This window comes from Panthera tigris, chromosome C2 (genome assembly GCF_018350195.1).
Source record: "Panthera tigris isolate Pti1 chromosome C2, P.tigris_Pti1_mat1.1, whole genome shotgun sequence".
NCBI lineage: Eukaryota > Metazoa > Chordata > Mammalia > Carnivora > Felidae > Panthera > Panthera tigris.
In genome coordinates, this window is record NC_056668.1 from 69,476,733 (window position 1) to 69,493,597 (window position 16,865).

Genomic DNA, 16,865 nt, shown 5'->3' on the forward strand with positions numbered 1-16,865 from the left:
GTTTCTTCCTGGCTCCAGCTGAGTGCCTGGAGAAGCTATAAGGAAACACCTCTTTGCTTAGCAAAACCTAGCCCAGGAGGTGAGCCCTACGAGCAGATGTCCTGGAGGAAAGGGGCAGGGGCCCAAAGTGGCCATTGCTTATTCACAGGGAGTGCTCTCCTGTAGGGTCTCCTGATGATTTCTGCTATCATCACCCAGCTGCCCTCAGGAACAGCTTACCCAGGCTGTGGTGTGCAGGTCTAGAACAGTGGAGAAAACCTGGGCTCTGGAGATACGCCTCACCAGCAGCCTGAAGATGCTGAGCAGGTCTGTGATACTATTGACTTACATTAAGTTTGTAGTCAAGTCATAAAAATACCTGACATTTATTGAGCCTTCCTATGGGCCAGGTTTCTAGGTTAGTGCTTTAATACGAGTAACAATAATCTTTTCTCACTTTATAGACAAGGAAGGTCAGTCTTAGAAAGATTAGGTGACTTGCCCGAAGTCACATAGCTCACAAGTGGAGGACCTTGATTTGAAGGCAGGTCTGTCAATTTCCCAAGGTCTCACTCTTTAAGTATGCTCTATACCCTCCCAGGTCTGAAGGCATTTGTGACAGGTACTCAAATTCACTGAGCTTCCATCTGACAAGGCTCCCCTTTATGCAACCAATCTAGCTGGATGAGAATTTGGAGAGAGATGGCCACGCATACTGCTCTCTCACTCTCCCTTCGCCTCTGGCCTTCATGTGCTCCCTTCCCTAGAGGTAGTAGCAACAGACAGATTTTGTCCTGTGGGTGCTTTGCCCACTAGAAAGATCTTGGTGTCCCTGGCTAGAGCAGAAAAACTCTGACCAGCCCTGTGGATCGTAGGTGGAACTGGGTCCAGTTAGGGACCTGATAGGGGCTGGCCTAATCCTGGAGCTGGTCCAAGCTGTCCAACAGATTTTCCGCAGGGATGGGAACTTCCTGCACCTTCTGCTGCCAGGAACCAAAATGAGCCTTTCCTATCCCCTCTGCTGTCAGAGACTAAAAGCTTCCTTCTGCCTGCGGACTAGAGAGTCCACTAAAAGTCTCTCTCTTAGTTTTCAGTGTAATTCTGCATTAAGAGAAGCTACTTCAGGTTTTAGTTGACTCCATAATGCCTACCATGGGGATTCACCATAGGACGCTAAAAAATAATTGTCACCAGACATTTCCCTTCAGGTATGAAGTGACATATTAAAACTATAGTCTCTGGTCTACACTCCTACTCTGTTTGGGTGTCTGTAACTGACCTGCTATGAGGAGCCACCCTGGAATTCAGAACTCATTTTCTTCTAGAACAAAATTATACCCCGGAGAAGGATGAATGGCAGTGGGAAGAGTTTTCCATACTATAGCCCACAAAATTGTATTTAAGAGTAACATAGCTGAGGGGCACCTGGGTGGCTCAGGCGGGTAAGCATATGACTCATGGTTTCGGCTCAGGTCATGATCTTATGGTTCGGCGTGTGGGCTCGAGCCCCACATCAGGCCCTGCGCTGACAGCATGGTGCCTTCGTGGGATTCCCTCTCTTTCCCTCACTCTCTGCCCCTCCCCTCCCTCTCTCTCTCAAAATAAAGAAATAAACTTATGAAAAAAGAGTAACAGAGTTGAATATAGTATGTTTGCAGTGAAAAATGATGGCAAGGTTGTTTTTATTAATTGAAACCAAAAAATAATGCATTTGCATGAGAAATGTAACTAACTTGAGTGCTGATACTTCTTGAAGAAAAGTGTGTTTTAAGACAAGTGGAGATGCATTGGGAGAGATTCTAAAAGGAGGTCCTAGTCATTTTTCAGAATTATAAAAAATTAGAATTAAAATTTTTTCTTTTTATAATTGAATAAAAGTCCTTGATTAGATTTCATTTCACTTCAGAACATAGGCTTTTATGGATTCTCGGAATCTTAGAATTGAAAAGCACAATAAAGGTCCTCCAATTCACTCTTTCCCTAATATAGGGACCCCATTCTACACGCCTCTGATACTCAGCCAAGCATTACTTGAGTGCTCCCCAGGACTGGGAGCTCATTACTTCTAGAAGAAGCCTACTGCATTTTAGTACAGTTCTAATGGTGAGAAATTCCTCTTACTTAGTGCTGAAACCCAGATGCTTCCTACCCATCCCTCCTGCTAGTCTCCTTCCTCCAGTCCCCCACTTGAAACCTACCAGTCCTAACTCTCATGCTCCATCTCCTGATTCTTATCTAGAACAGACTAATTTCATTTGCATATAAAATGTTAGACACTTCTTTCCTAAGGTACAGTTTAATAAAAGCCTAGTAACTTTTCTGTACTCTTTTACTGAATCCGTGGGGCAGCACAAAACATCTGGGATTAACTTCAACAACCTTCATTTGTTTACAGTGATTATTTGTGTGTGTGGTTTTAAATCCTCCTCACCATCCTTGGATTTAAGAACATCCAGCCATCCAGCTTTATGTCAGGTGCCCCAAAGCCCCTCATGCTTGGGAGACCTGGTCCCCTGCTCTCTGGGCACAGCTCAGAGGCAACTGAATTGCACTCTGAGGCTCTCTGCTGGCTTGTCTTTTTTCCTGGTTATTCCCTACTGTCATTCATACCTTCATCCCTATCTTTCTGAATTACCTGTAGGATCCCCTCCAGTTCTAAAGATGTCTGGTTTTTTCTTTCCATATCGGGTAATCATCTTTGATAACCTAAGGCAATCATCCCATATTTTTCTCAGAAATGTACTCGCACATCTTTGAGGAAACAGGCGAGGGTTTGGCTCTCGGGGAGACAGGCCAGGAAGAGGACAGGGTGTGGAATTAGGGAGAGTCACTTTATCTTAGTTTCCATATCTATGCAAAGGGAAGCTGACAAAAAAATACCTATCTTACAGAGTTGCTGGAAGACTCAAAGGTGGCAGTGTTATTAAGTAAAAGTACTTTTTTATTTTAGATTTTTTAAAAGTAATCTCTACACCCAACCTGGGCCTCGAACCCACAGCCCCGAAATCAAGAGTCGCAGTCTCTACCGACTGAACGAGCCAGATGCCAAGAGTGGTTTTAACTGTAAAGTTGAGGGACACCTGGGTGGCTCAGTCAGTTGAGCATCTGACTTTGGCTCAGGTCATGATCTCACGGTTCGAGGGTTCAAGCCCCACACTGTGCAGAGCCTGCTTCAGATTCTCTGTCTCCCTTGCTCTCTTCCCCTCCCCACTCATGCTCCGGCTCTCTCAAAAATAAACATTAAAAACATTAAAAAATAAATAAGTAAATAAAAGAAACTGTAAAGTTGGTGATACAGTTGTGTACATAGGTGGTTTAGAATGAAACATGGATGGCTTGGCTACCATGAGGCTTTGCAGCATATGTAGCAGGCCATAAGGTGAATGATAACAGGTGCGGAGAGACTACAAGTCTTGACGTGAAAGACCTGGGTCTGAATCCCAGCTTAGCACCTGACTAGCTCATGACCTTAGGCCAGATCCTGAAAGTCAATAAAAAGGAGCAACAGTACTTGCTTCCCTTGAATTAGACTTCCCCACCTAGGTACACCTCACTAGGGGTCAATTAATGTTCATCTCCCTGCCTGCCCTTTGTCCCAATGCTGATAACCCCATAGCGATGACTCTAGGGCTTTTCCAGCCTGAATCCATGCCAGGGCTATTCACAAGGACAAGGTTTTGTTTCTAGTTTCATCCACAGGTTCTGCAGAAGCCCCCACACTGTCTCTAGTCTGTATCCCCTTTCCCTCAGTTTCTATTCCTGGCCTATCCCAGGCCCTTTCCGCAAGCTATTAACAGTAGGTCTGTCTGGCTCTATGATTTCCCCCCAACTAATGGTTTATTCCTGTCTTCTTTTTTTTACCTTCGACCCAGAGAGTTGAGATCATATTTGAGAATAATTGAACTGAAAATTAAAGTTATTCTCTGGCTTGCACCTGCCAGTGACCTATTCTCTTTCAATGATTAACTCGGGTCATTGAAGGAGGCATTCGGATCACACTGTGGAGATGGGCCGACCTGCGTGATGGAGGGCAGTGCGAGACCTTGAGTGTCAGGGTGGGTGTGGGTGTATCATTCCTCAATGGGATGGGCCAGAAATGTCTCAGTGGTTATTGACCAACAATCTGGGAGCCCTCAAAGGATGCAGTTGAAGGAAGAGGGAGATGTAGGGGCCATCCAGTCCCACTCCCCACCCCCCCACTTTCTTTTAAAAGAGTAAAAGAGCGCAAGGCCTACTTGGTTCTTGGTGAGATGTAGGCCCCAGGTTCATTATGTTCCCCATCCCCTAAAAACTGTAGTGGAAACTGGTGTAAGCTTTAGCAGGAGCCCGAGGATGGGAACAAGGAGTAATGTTCTGATGTTAGGAGTTTTGACCGAAGAAGTCTTCGCATTCCTGTTTCCTGGGAAGTCTTCTCTGGGGACACATGGGCCAAGTACATCTCATTTATTTGGAATGGTTGAAAACTCAGAAATATAAGGATGGGCAGTGTCTCCTGCATTCCTCTTATCATTCAAATCTTTAATAAACTCACCCGAGGAGCACCTGGGTGGCTCAGTCGGTTAAGTGTCCGACTTAGGCTCAGGTCATGGTCTCACAGTTTGTGAGTTCAAGCCCCGTGTCGGGCTCTGTGCCGACAGCTCAGAGCCTGGAGCCTGCTTTGGATTCTGTGTCTCCCTTTCTCTCTGCCCCTCCCCTGCTGATGCTCTGTCTCTCAAAAATAAATAAACATTAAAAAACTTTTTTAAATAAATAAACTGACCTGAGCTACGTCAAGGCAAAATCCACTTTGCATTTGATGCCTGAGAAACCTCTGCATGGCTGCCATGAGTCTACAAGCAGCTGCTCCTGCATCGGGGGCAGGGAGGTGGGAGGACCGCGTCGAAGTGCCAGTGCCATCCCATGAAGTGTCCTGTGAAGGCAATGGTGAGCCTTCCTGAACTGGAACTCAGCCACAGCGATAGACTGGCACTTGTTACTGCCCTACTTCAGGAACACTTTGACCTACTTACAAGTAAGCATTTCTGGATGCAGATAAAACCTGGAAGGGTTTGTTTTTAGCAACTCCAGCATCAGGCATCTTTCACTTTGATAAATAGCTTGTCTCCTCCAGAGCACAGGCAGCCGCTCAGCACAGATCTTCAGGAAGCCGGCCTGGCTGCCCGCTGCTCTACCTCCCTGTCCCCATGGAACAGGAAGCATTGGCTGTTCTAGGGAGACACCTGGGTCCTCAGTGAAATGCCACTGACTTCCTCAATACTGCTTAGACCTCTCCCCCACCTGGGGCCTGGTTCAGACGGGAGAGTGATGGGTGAGACTTCCTTCCTGGGAAAACAAAGAGGATGATTGACGGGATATGCTGGGGCTTAAGGTTCTTGAGTGTAAGTGAGTCAGAAGAAAGAGGCAGACATGTGTCAGGTGGGCAAGCACAGAGGAACCCATTTACACGTATAAGATGAGCTCAGTGATGGTTTCATCACTGGAGTCTCGGAGCCTTCACCAGGTGGGGGGGTTAGACCACACTAAATGGGGAAGAGGGTATTGCATATAAGGCTGGCAGTCATGCCTTTTCTGTAGACACTACTATTAAAATAGCACATATTGCCAGGGAATAGTTACCCATGCAGACACTGTATAGTTTTGTAAGATATATCTGGAGTTCAAATTAAATATAGTAAAGCACACCTTCCACCTCCATTCTCTAATCTGAAGTGTTTCTGGTTACTGATGATGATTATCTCAGTTCCTCTTTTTCACCTAAAGACAAAACCTCTACCTATTCTCAGTCCTGGTCTGTCTCCAGTTTCCTTTTTCTGCCACAAAACAATTAAACAAACTGATTCTCCCAGAACTCACCCAGTTTTTGTTTTTGTTTTTCATATTTGCTCAAGGTACATGTCTTATTCAATTTATATTTCTCATAAATTTCCCAAATTCCTGTATACAGTTTAGCTAGGTGACTCATAGACAGTAGATGTTCAAAAACCAACCATTTGTTAAATAAACAGTAAGAATCTTAGAGTTTTAAGCCACAGTCATCCACTGAAGCCAGGAATGGGTAATTTGGGAAAAATTATGAGCCACCCTGGCATCAGCAATCAGGCAGTTCACAGGTCAGAAGTCCACAGAGGGAAGATGAGGATAGGGACCTGCAATTAGCAACTGGAGAAAGTAACAAGCCGCAGAAGAATGAGTGAAGACGCCAGTTGTCAGAGTTTGAGAAAGTGAAAACATCTGAGTCCCGTTGCTCCCTAAACTCTGTATCAACCGTTGAGGAAGTAGTCCCAGGGTGTAGGTGGCCTTGAGCCCCAAGGTCTGTGGTTCTGAGCCCTGACTGGACACTGACATCTTCTGCGGAGCTTTAAAAAACTATCAATCTGAATCTGGATCGGAATCCAGAAGTTCCAGAATCCATCGGAATGGGTGCTAGAAGTGTCGCTGCTGGGGGAGGAAAAGGCAGGCACAGGACTCTCTGGGGGTGGAGGCGGGAGGAAAGCAGGGCCTGTTTCCACATTCACCCGGAGCCCCGGTGCAGCCCTCTCCAAGCCTGATCAGGCATGTTTTCTAGAAGTTGTGCATGTACTTGTCACAGGGGTCTCTAGGCCTGAGGTGGGGCACAGTTGCTATTCCCTATGTCTCTGCGCTGAGCTCTTACTAAGAAATGTGGGGAAGTGCTATGAATTTGAAAACCTCTATGCCTGTAAATCTGAAGAGAAGAAGCCTAAAGGAAAAAATTGGACATATGTCTGTTGGTGGAAAAGGCAGATGCCTGAGGTCATGGTCCAGTGTCAGCCTGTGGCTGACATGGGGGAGAGGGCAGTCCCTTCAGTCTCCAGTATCAGGCCCCCATTATGGTGTACTGGGCCCAGTATGTCTGCAGGTTGAGACCAGCAGGAATTCTTTGGGGTTCACTGGGGGCAGAGTGGAGACGAGACATAAAGCGGACACACAGGTAGGTAGAAAGGCTAATTCGTGCAAAATGGACTTTGGAGGAGGCCTCACAATAGAGGCTGCCAAATAAGAATAAATAAACTCTGCCAAATAAACTCTGCCAAATAAGAATGAGGCTCAGCCATCTGTTTGGAAATAAGAACACTCTAAAGATATTGCTATAGCTCAGGGATTCTTAGCCTGCACCTTGGGAGTGGATGGACAGGTGTTTGAAAACCCAGAGATTAGAGATGTTCACCTGTCTTCTGCAAAAAGGAGTTTATCTGGGTGTGCAAAGTCCAGGGCTCAGCAAGCCTGTGGGAAAAAGTGTATCCAGTTATTCAGGTAATATCATCAAGCCTCTCCGCAACTTGTCTGTCTTTCTCTCTGTCTCTCCTATCTCTGTCTCTAGCTCTGTTATATCTCTCCTCCATGTTGACTCAGGCAGCTTCTTCCTATGTGGTTATGGGCAGATGGTCTCCAGCTGCTTTAGGTTAATATTCCACCAACTTAGGAGGACACTTGTTGGTCTGAACACTGGGTGTTGTATGGAAACCAACTTGACAATAAATTATATTATAAAATACATAAAAAAATAATAAAAAAAATAATAATATTCCACCAACTTAGAAATCTTGTGAGAAGAGATTGCTGCCTTCCTTGTACTTCTTGCTAGGTGCTCACCATTTATGCTCCTTGGCTAAAATTGGGTCATGTGTTAAATTTGAACCAATCCCTGTGACTGACTGACTGACTGACTGGCAAAGCCCAGGTCATAGGCCCATCCTTGAAGTGGAAGGTGGACGGGGAATGATGTCAGCTCTACCCAAAAACATGGTCTGAGAAGGGACAAGGGCTGCTTCCTCTAAGAAAAATCAAGATGCTATTACAAAAAGAAGGGAGCACAGGTTGCAAACACATGGGGGGAAATTCTCTATGCTATTAATTCTCAAAGTGTGGCCCCTGTACCAACATCAGCATCCCCTGGGAACTTGTAGAAATGCAGATCGTCAGGCCCCACTCCAGACCTACTGAATCAGAGACTCTGGGAGTGGAGCCAGATCATCCACGTTTTACTCACCCTCCAGGTAATTCTGAGGCACACTCAAGTCTGGAAACTACTACATTACTGGTTCTCAAACTATGCTGCATGTTACAAACACCTGGGGAACTGTTAAAAATACTGATGCCGAGGGGCACCTGGGTGGCTCAGTCGCCGAAGTGTCCAACTCTTGATTTCGGCTCAGGTCATGATCTCAGGTTCATGGGTTTGAGCCCCTCATTGGGCTTCCACGCTGATAGTGTTGGGCCTGCTTGGGATTCTCTCTCTCTCTCTCTCTCTCTCTCTCTCTCTCTCTGCCCTCCTCTGCTTGTGCTCTCTCACTCTGTCTCTCAAAATAAAAAAAACAAAAACAAAAACTTTAGGGGCACCAGCATGGCTCAATAGGTTGAGTGTCTGATTCTTGATTTCGGCTCAGGTCATGATCCTAGGGTCGTGGGATCAAGCTCTGAATCAGGCTCCCTGCTGAGCGTGGAGTCTGCTTAAGATTTTCTCTCTCTCTCCCTCTGCCCCTCTACCCTGCTTGCTCTCTCTCTTTCTCTAAAATAATAATTAAAAAAAAAAATACTGATGCCTAGATGCACCCAAAGTGAATTAATCTGAGGATTTGAGGACGATCTGGCTGCGGTCACCCCATTGATCACCAGGGTTGATTCTTGGCTGTTCTGGCTGGCTAGGCCAGTGTCCCCTTCCTTCCTCACCATTCCACATGCATCCCTCCCACAGCTGAGTGCTTGGTTGAAGTAGACGACCTTCCTGATAGAGGAGGACCTGTTCTTCAGTCAAGGGTATATGAGTAGCTGTGCCCCCCCTGCTAGAATCTCTAAAGAAGCTCTCAAGTCCATTGTAGAAGAACATAGGGCAGTCAATCTTCTGAGACTCCAGACACATCCAAAGGAGGCGCTGCATGTGGCCGTCTGCCTTTCTTTAGAAAAAAAAAAAAAAAGTGAAAAGAGTGAATTAATCCGAATCTCCAGGGGGTGGGGGAGGAAGACCTAGGGCATCAATTCTTAAATTTTGTTCTGCCCTGGAATCACCTGTGGAGACTTAAAAACAAAGAACAAAGAACAAAAACAAAAAAAAACTAATGCCTAGAATTTTTTTATCTTAATTCCAGTATAATTAACATACAGCATTATATTATTTTCAGGTGTACAATATAGTGATTCAGCACTCTATTACAACACCCAGTGCTCATCATGGCAAATGAACTCTTTAATACCATCACCTATTTCACCCATCCCCCCACCTCCCTTCTGGTAATCATCCCTTTGTCCTCTACAGCTAAGAGTCTGGGTTTTTTTTGTTTGTTTGCCTCATTTTGCTGTTTGTTCATTTGTTTCTTAAATTCGACATGAGTGAAATCATATGGTGTCATTCTCTGACTTATTTCACTTAGCATTTTATTCTCTAGATCCATTCATGTTGTTGCAAATGGCAAGATTTCATTCTTTCTTATGGCCGAGTAATATTCCACTATACACAGATACCACATCTTCTGTATTCATCCATCTATCGATGGACACTTGGACTGCTTCCATAATTTGGCTATTGTAAATAATGCCGCTATAAACATAGGGATGCATATATCTTTTTTGAATTAGTGTTTTTGTATTCTTTGGGTAAATACCCAGTGGTGGAATTACTCAGTATTTTTATTTTTTAATTTTTTGAGGAATCTCCTTACTGTTTTCCACATTGGCTGCACCAATTTGCATTCCCACTAGCAAGGCACCAGGGTTCCTTTTTCTCCACATTTTCTCCAATACTTGTTGTTTCTTGTGTTTTTCTTTTCTTTTTTTAAGTTCATGTATCTATTTTAAGAGAAAGAGTGTGAGTGGGGAGAGGCAGAAAGAGAGGGAGAGAGAGAGAATCTCCAGCAGGCTCCACACTGACAGCAGTGAGGCCTATGTGGGACTTGAACCCATGAACTGTGAGATCATGACCTGAGCCAAAATCAAGAGTTGGACACTTAACTGACTGAGCCACCCAGGAGCCCCTCTTGTGTTTTTCTTTTTAGCCATTCTGACAGCTGTGAGGTGATATCTCATTATGTTTTTGATTCACATTTCCTTGATGATAAGTGATGTTGAACATCTTTTCATGTGTCTGTTGGCATCTGTCTCCTTTGGAGAAATGTTTGTTCGTGACTTCTGCCCATTTTTAATTGGATTATTTGTGGGGTTTTTGATGTTGAGTTATAGAAGTTCTTTATATATTTTGGATACTGACCCCTTATTGGTTATATTGTTTGCAAATATCTTCTCCCATTCAGTAGGTTGTCTTTATTTCGTTGATTGTTTCCTTTGCTGTGCAGAAACTTTTTTTTTTAAGTTTATTTATTTATTTTGAGAGAGGATACAAGCAGGGGAAGGGCAGAGAGAAAGAATCCCAAGCAGGCCCCAAATTGTCAGCACAGAGCCCAATGTGAGGCTCAGACCCACAAATGGTGAGATCATGACCTGAGCCACAACTGAGAGTCAGAGGCTTAACTGACTGAACCACCCGGCTGCCCCAGAAGCTTTTTATTTTGATGTAGTCCCAATAGATTATTTTTGCTTTTGCTTCCCTTGCCTCAGGAGACATATCTAGAAAAATGTAGCTACAGCCAATGTCAAAGAAATTATTGCCTATGCTCTCCTCTAGGATTTGCATGGTTTCAAGTCTCACATTTAGGTCTTTAATCCATTTTGAGTTTATTCTTGTGTATAGTGTAAGAAAGTGGTTCAATTTTATTTTTGCGTGTAGCTGTCCAGTTTTCCCATTTCATCATTTGTTGAAGAGACTGTCTTTTTCCCATTGTATATTCTTGCCTATTTTGTTGAAGATTAATTGTCATAGGTTTATTTCTGGGCTTCTATTCTGTTCCACTGATCTATGTGTCTATTTTTGTGTCACTACCATATTTTTTTGATTACTACAGCTTTGTAGTATGTCTTAAAATCTGGGGTTGTGATACTTCCAGTTTTTTTGTTCTTTTTCAAGATTGCTTTGGCTATTCATGGTCTTTTGTGGTTCCTTAAAAATTTTAGGATTATTTGTTCCAGTTCTGTGAAAAATGCTATTGGTATTTTGATAGGGATTATATTAAATCTGGATTGCTTTGGATAGTTTGGACATTTTAACAATATTTGTTTTCCCAATCCATGAGCATGGAATATCTTTCCATTTGTTTGTGTCATCTTCCATTTCTTTTATTAATGTTTTATAGTTTTCAGAGCACAGGCCTTTTTACCTCTTTGGTTAAGTTTATTCCTAGGTATTTCAGTATTTTTGGAACAATTCTAAATCACGCTGTTTTCTTAATTCTCTCTCTGCTACTTCATTATTAGTGTATAGAAATGCAACAGATATCTGTATATTGATTTTGTATCCTGCAACCTTACCAAATTCATTTGTCAGTTCTAGCAGTTTTTTTGTGGAGTCTCCAGAGTTTTCTACATATAGTATCATGTCATCTGCAAATAATGAAACTTTTACTTCTTCCTTACCAATTTGGATGCCTTTTATTTCTTTTTCTTGTCTGATTGCTGTGGCTAGGATTTCTGGTACTATGTTGAATAAAAGTGATGAGAGAGGACATCTTTGTCTTGTTCTTGATATTAGGGGGAAAGCTTCTAGTTTTTCACCATTGAGTATGATGTTAGCTGTGAGCTTTTCATACATGAATGCCTAGAATTTTTGAAAGCTTCTCTGATGATTCTATAGACACCAGTGTTTAATAACCATTTCCCTACCATCCCCTTTAAATTGTCCTGAGGACATTGCCATAAAACATATAGATGAAGTTTAGAAGAAGCAGGCATCTATTTTCTTAAATCCCTCAACTCATAACTTGGTCAGAGGGGTGCCTGGGTGGCTCAGTCAGTTAAGCAACCAACTTCAGCTCAGGTCATGATCTCATGGTTTGTGGGGTTGAGCCCCACATTGGGCTCTGTGCTGACAGCTCAGAGCCTGGAGCCTACTTCTGATTCTGTGTTTTCCTCTCTCTCTGTGCCCCTCCCTCTGCTTGCAGTCTGTCTCTCTCTAAAAAATAAACATTAAAAAAAATTAAAAAAAAAAACTTAGGTATCTGATGTTGATTCCCTTTTCTTTCACATTCTTGGTGAGTCTGTCTTAACAGCTGGCTCCACAGGGCTGGGATTGGTTTTGTTCACCAATGTAGACCCACTACCTAGAACAGAGCCTGGCACATAGTAGGCATTCAGTAAGTACTTGCTGAATTATTGAATAGGTCTGCAATCAGTCTGTCTCAGTTGTGTTCAAGACTTTCTTGTCAGGTTGTAGACATCACTGGTGTACTGAGGCTGGCAGTTACTGGTTACTGAGTTATTGGTGCTAACCCCAGAATGAATCTCCATTGGATGTGTTGACTTTATCAACTTAAGATGGGTTGGTGTTCCTAATGGTTTTACATCTTTGTGTCGATAATAGGATGGATCCTGGGTTATAAGGACCAGTAGAAATATGTCTGATGGATTCTTTTCTTGGAGACTAAGACTACTTTAGGGCCTACTCATGCTCTGATTTCTGAAGTAAAGGCTGGGTCTCACACAAACATCTAACTCAAGCCAGTTTCTGCAAGATGATGTCATCAGCCTCTTGCAAAGGATTATGACAGAAAAGTGATCAAGGTAACCTGAACACAAAGGCCCAGAAGGAAGATTTAACTGAAAAAGTGTTTACCAAGCAATTTTGAAATATCTTTCAATTTCTGTCAGAATGCCTGAGAAGTATCCAGAGAGGTGGATTAGGTAGATAGACCAAATATAGACTATCATATCATAGCCCCATGCAGTGGATCACAAGCAAATAAAGCTCACTTTACTAGAAGGGCTGAGGTCCTGGCCAATTATCTGCTCTGCACTGGAAAGGACAGCAAAGTGGGTTTTGTCTTAAGAGAGAACTAGACAACAGTATGTGTTGGTTGCCACAGGTCAGAACTGGAATCCAGGATAACTATGATCCTGAAGTCATTCAGGCTGGCAAGATGAGACTGACCAATAGGATGATCAGTGAATCAGGAATCTGGGGTGCAGGGTGCATGAGCAATTTGAACTTTTATTTCTCTGTTTTGTATGTGGATTACCGGGGGCATATTTCCTGCTCAACGATGGGATTCTTATATAACCCTTGCCAGGAGAGGCTATCAAGGAAATGGCAGTGGCAAAACTAGAAGTTAGATTCTGACTCTAGGTTCTACTGTTTCTATGGGGTGAAGCTCTTTAGAGTTTCTCTTTAGGCCCAAACCATCAAAGCCTTATCATAGTTCATGCAGCTTCCTCAGTTATAAAAGAGGACCCTTCCTTTTAAGGGGTGTGTGTTTGTGTGTGTGTGTGTGTGTGTGTGTGTGTGTGTGTGTGTGTGTGTAAATGAGTTGATGTGTACAAAGCAATTAGGAGAGTGCTTGGCACAAATAAATGCTCAATACATGGTAGCCACTGTTACTCATTAAGTGGTGCTGCTGTTATTTACTGAGCATCTACTGGGTTCCAACCATGTGGCAGGTGCTGCAGCATTGGATCTAAACATGGTTCAAATTGAGAAATGAAGCCCCAGATCCCAGTCACTTCTAAAAGGCTTGTCCCCTGGCTGTCTTTCTTGCAAGTGGGAATTGGTTACCTGAGTGATCACCTTCTGTTTTTGATTCCTCTCACAGATCTCCCTTTTTTCTGATCAATGGGCCCTCTCTATGAGTGTTGTATGTCTCCAGAAATTCCTTTTTCCTAAATCTGGACACAAGGGGATGGGTGAGATGACCCGTGAGTGATAAACACAGTGGTTCATAGGAAGGTCCAGTGGATGTGATCCAGGTGGATTTCGCGGAGCGAGTGAGGGATATATGTCCTTAAATATGAAAAATATCTTTAAAGGAAAAGCTTAGGGAAATAAGTAAAGAAATGGTAGACCCATTAGGTGTGGTTGGAGGGATGGGACTCTTAAACATCTAACAGGCATTTGCGTGGACATGTCTTTTAAAATTCTACTGGCAATCCTGTAACATAAGAACTCTTTCTCCTTTTATTTTTTAAATGAGGAATTTGATTATCAAAAAAGTGAAGGGACTTGCCTAAAGTCAAACGGTTAGCAGGCGACAAAACAGCTTTGAATTTTGGGTTTCATCATTATGGGCGCGGAGCCTAGAAAAAAATCCGGCGCTATTATCATTATTAGCATTCACTATTGAAAGGAGGGAAAGGGGAGGGTTAAGTGAAGGTGTTTTCAATGCGGAGGGGACGTCCTCCTTCCCAGGCTGAGGGGAAGGAGAGGGTGAATCTGTTAGAGAAAAGGCATTATTGGGTCTTGAGCCTTCTAAATCTGCTCCTGCCCCACCTCCTTGGCCTCATCTGGTTGTATATGTTAAACCGAAGCTGAGGAGAGGAAGCTGCACACGAGGAGAAACACCTGTTGTGTGCCGGAGGCGGGGGTATACCCCAGACCGCCCCCCCCCCACCCCCCCAGTGCTCGCCCAGGGTCACAGCAGAGCCGCTGGCGGAGACTCCGGCCAACAGCTGGACTTTGGAACTCCGCCCCCTTAGGCCCTCCCTCCAGGCCGGCACCCCGCCCCTCCTCCCCAAGGTGGCTGTGGCTCCCAGAAACAGCGGCGGCCGCGCTGCGGGGAGAGGACGGCGGGCGGGCCGGCCGGGAGGAGGGAGAGAACTGGCTCGCGGCCGCGGCGCTGAAGTTTCCTGCCCGCCGCGCTCCCACCCTCTGCTGGCGGCCCGGGCCATGCCGGAGCGCTGGGGTCGAGCGGCAGCATGAAGGGCGGCGACCGCGCTTACACCCGAGGTCCCTCTTGGGGGTGGCTCTTTGCTGCCAAGTGCTGCTGTTGCCTCCCGTGCAGAGGTGAGTAGCTGTTTGCGTTCTCGCCTTCTTTTAGCAAAGCCCGGGACCGCGGGGCGGTGGGGTGGGCGGGCGTGAGGGAGGGGATGGGAGGGCCGGCCAGGGGGGTCGCGTCAGTTTCCCTAGCAGAAAGCGGGCTCGCTCGCGGGGAAGTTCGGACTCGGAGGTAGAGCTGCAGTTTGGCAACTCAGTTACTTACTTGTCAGCGACTTTGGATGTCAGGACTCCAGCCTGCCGGGGGGGAGGGGGGTATGCGGGGGGATGGGGAGGAGGCCCTCTGGAGCTGTGCGTCCCAGTAGTGGCCGAGTCGCACTTCCCTCATCTCATTTACATATGGATCTCAGCGGAAGGATTAACGAGTGACTCCTAGCTATAGGAATGTATTTGACACTTGTCTCTACACTAGGAACTATTTTTGCCAAGTGACAATTTTCTTTGGGGACTGGAGCGGGCTTTTCTTTGCCTGGGCTTTCGCAGGCCAGCTGGGTGTGCAACTCTGGGCCGAGGTTCGCTCATTAATTAACCAAGAACTCTCTATGTACCCAATTAGGGCTGTATTTAACTATTCTGCTAATTTTAATGTTGTTGAGGAGATTGCGGGAAGCAACTAATTTCCCCAAAATCAGCCTGCAAAGCAAAATGGTGAGAAGGTTCACAGAGAGGTCTATCAGTTGTGGAGCCTCACCTGAAAAAGGAATCAGGCGTTTCCTAGACAGAGTTGACATATGTTCCTAAAACTGTCCCTGACACTTTAACACTTCAGCTTGGAGGCTGGGGAAGAGAGATTTTGTTTCTGTGTGGTTAGAAGTGAGAATATAGCCTCTCACTGGACACTTGCCATTTTTAAATTTCGCCTATTGGACCTCTTGCCTCCACCCCAATTTACAGTGCCCCAGTCTCCATCGCCATCGTCATCTGACAAAGTCCGGATGCAGCTTTCTCTCTGAGTTACTGATAAATAAACTTCATTCATCATCATCTACGCCACATACAACAGAGACCTGACACAGTCCTCATCCTGAGCTGATACAAGGCTACAAAAACTAATTAAATCTGAAGGATCTTTTCCCAAGTCATTAAGGTTCATAATGCCAGCATTAGGTTCTCAGTCTCTGCATTTAATTAGAACAGGCTGAAACTGTGTGGTAGCCAGCTCTAAAAGCCAGAATTCAGATGAAGAAGGAACCTTCGAGGGCCGGGGACCCTCACCAGCATCCAAGCCTAGTTCAGAAACATTCAAAACCAAGGCTGGGAATTGAAGGAAAGGGACATTTAGAAAGGAGAGGAAGCAGGAAATGACCAAAGGGAATCTGAGTGGGTGGGATTGCTCTGCAGTCTGGGCTGCTTTCGTGGGGAAGGGTTTCCAAGCAGGATTTCTTGGGAGCCCATTTCCTGTCAAAAGGCAGAATTCGGGAACTTGGGCAGTGCTTTTCTAAAGCTCCTGCAGCTGCCTGCTTGAATCCAGATGTGTGGGAGCCCCAGCTTCCCTGCAGAGGAATTCTCCTGGGGTCTCTCAACCCTTTGCTTTGTGTATTGCCCCGGCTTCCCCTCCAGCTCCCAGGCCCAGGAAGTAGGGGTGGAGCGGGGAGCCCACCTCCTGCCTGCAGGACTGGGAAAGCTGTGGCTGCAGGCTCTGTGGCTGGCAGAGGGGGCGTGAGAGGGAAGGGGGGTGTTGCAGGAGCCAAGCCAGAGCTCCAGGACACCGCTGACCCTCAGCTGAAGGTGGAGGGAAGCCAAAGACCCAAGCAGTGAAAGCAGCATAAAAGGAGAAAGGGGGGTAACAGAAGTGGGTGCCTCGTCACCTTCTTCCACTTTACTCCTTACTCTTTCCTAGATGGGAGACATGAGGAAGATGGGAGGGGGAGCTGAGATATCCACCCTTTAAAGAACTCCTGGCCTCAGTGGCAGGGTGGTTATATCTGAGGTATGGGGCACTACCCCGAGGCTCCCTAGGTCCGCTCCAACAGAAAAGAGAGATCTGCGTCTCCACCCAGACTGGAGGCATCTATTCGGAAGCAGATTGCAAAGATAAGTCTTGTACTGAGCCTGAACAGAG

At 45.3% G+C, this 16,865-nt stretch overlaps 1 protein-coding gene across 11 annotated transcripts in view; it reads left to right on the forward strand.

The window, feature by feature from the left end:
• Window positions 1–16,865, forward strand: part of KALRN (kalirin RhoGEF kinase) — a 520,685-nt gene that overhangs the window by 389,872 nt on the left and 113,948 nt on the right. For 7 of the 11 annotated variants that reach the window (XM_042998406.1, XM_042998405.1, XM_042998408.1 and 4 more), the window contains exon 1: window positions 14,635–14,812. The exons of the other annotated variants lie outside the window; for them this stretch is intronic. In XM_042998406.1, the coding sequence (XP_042854340.1) occupies window positions 14,725–14,812 (88 nt within the window). In that variant the 5' untranslated portion in view covers window positions 14,635–14,724. Of the gene's footprint in view, window positions 1–14,634; window positions 14,813–16,865 lie in introns of those variants that run through there. 11 annotated transcript variants of the gene reach the window in all.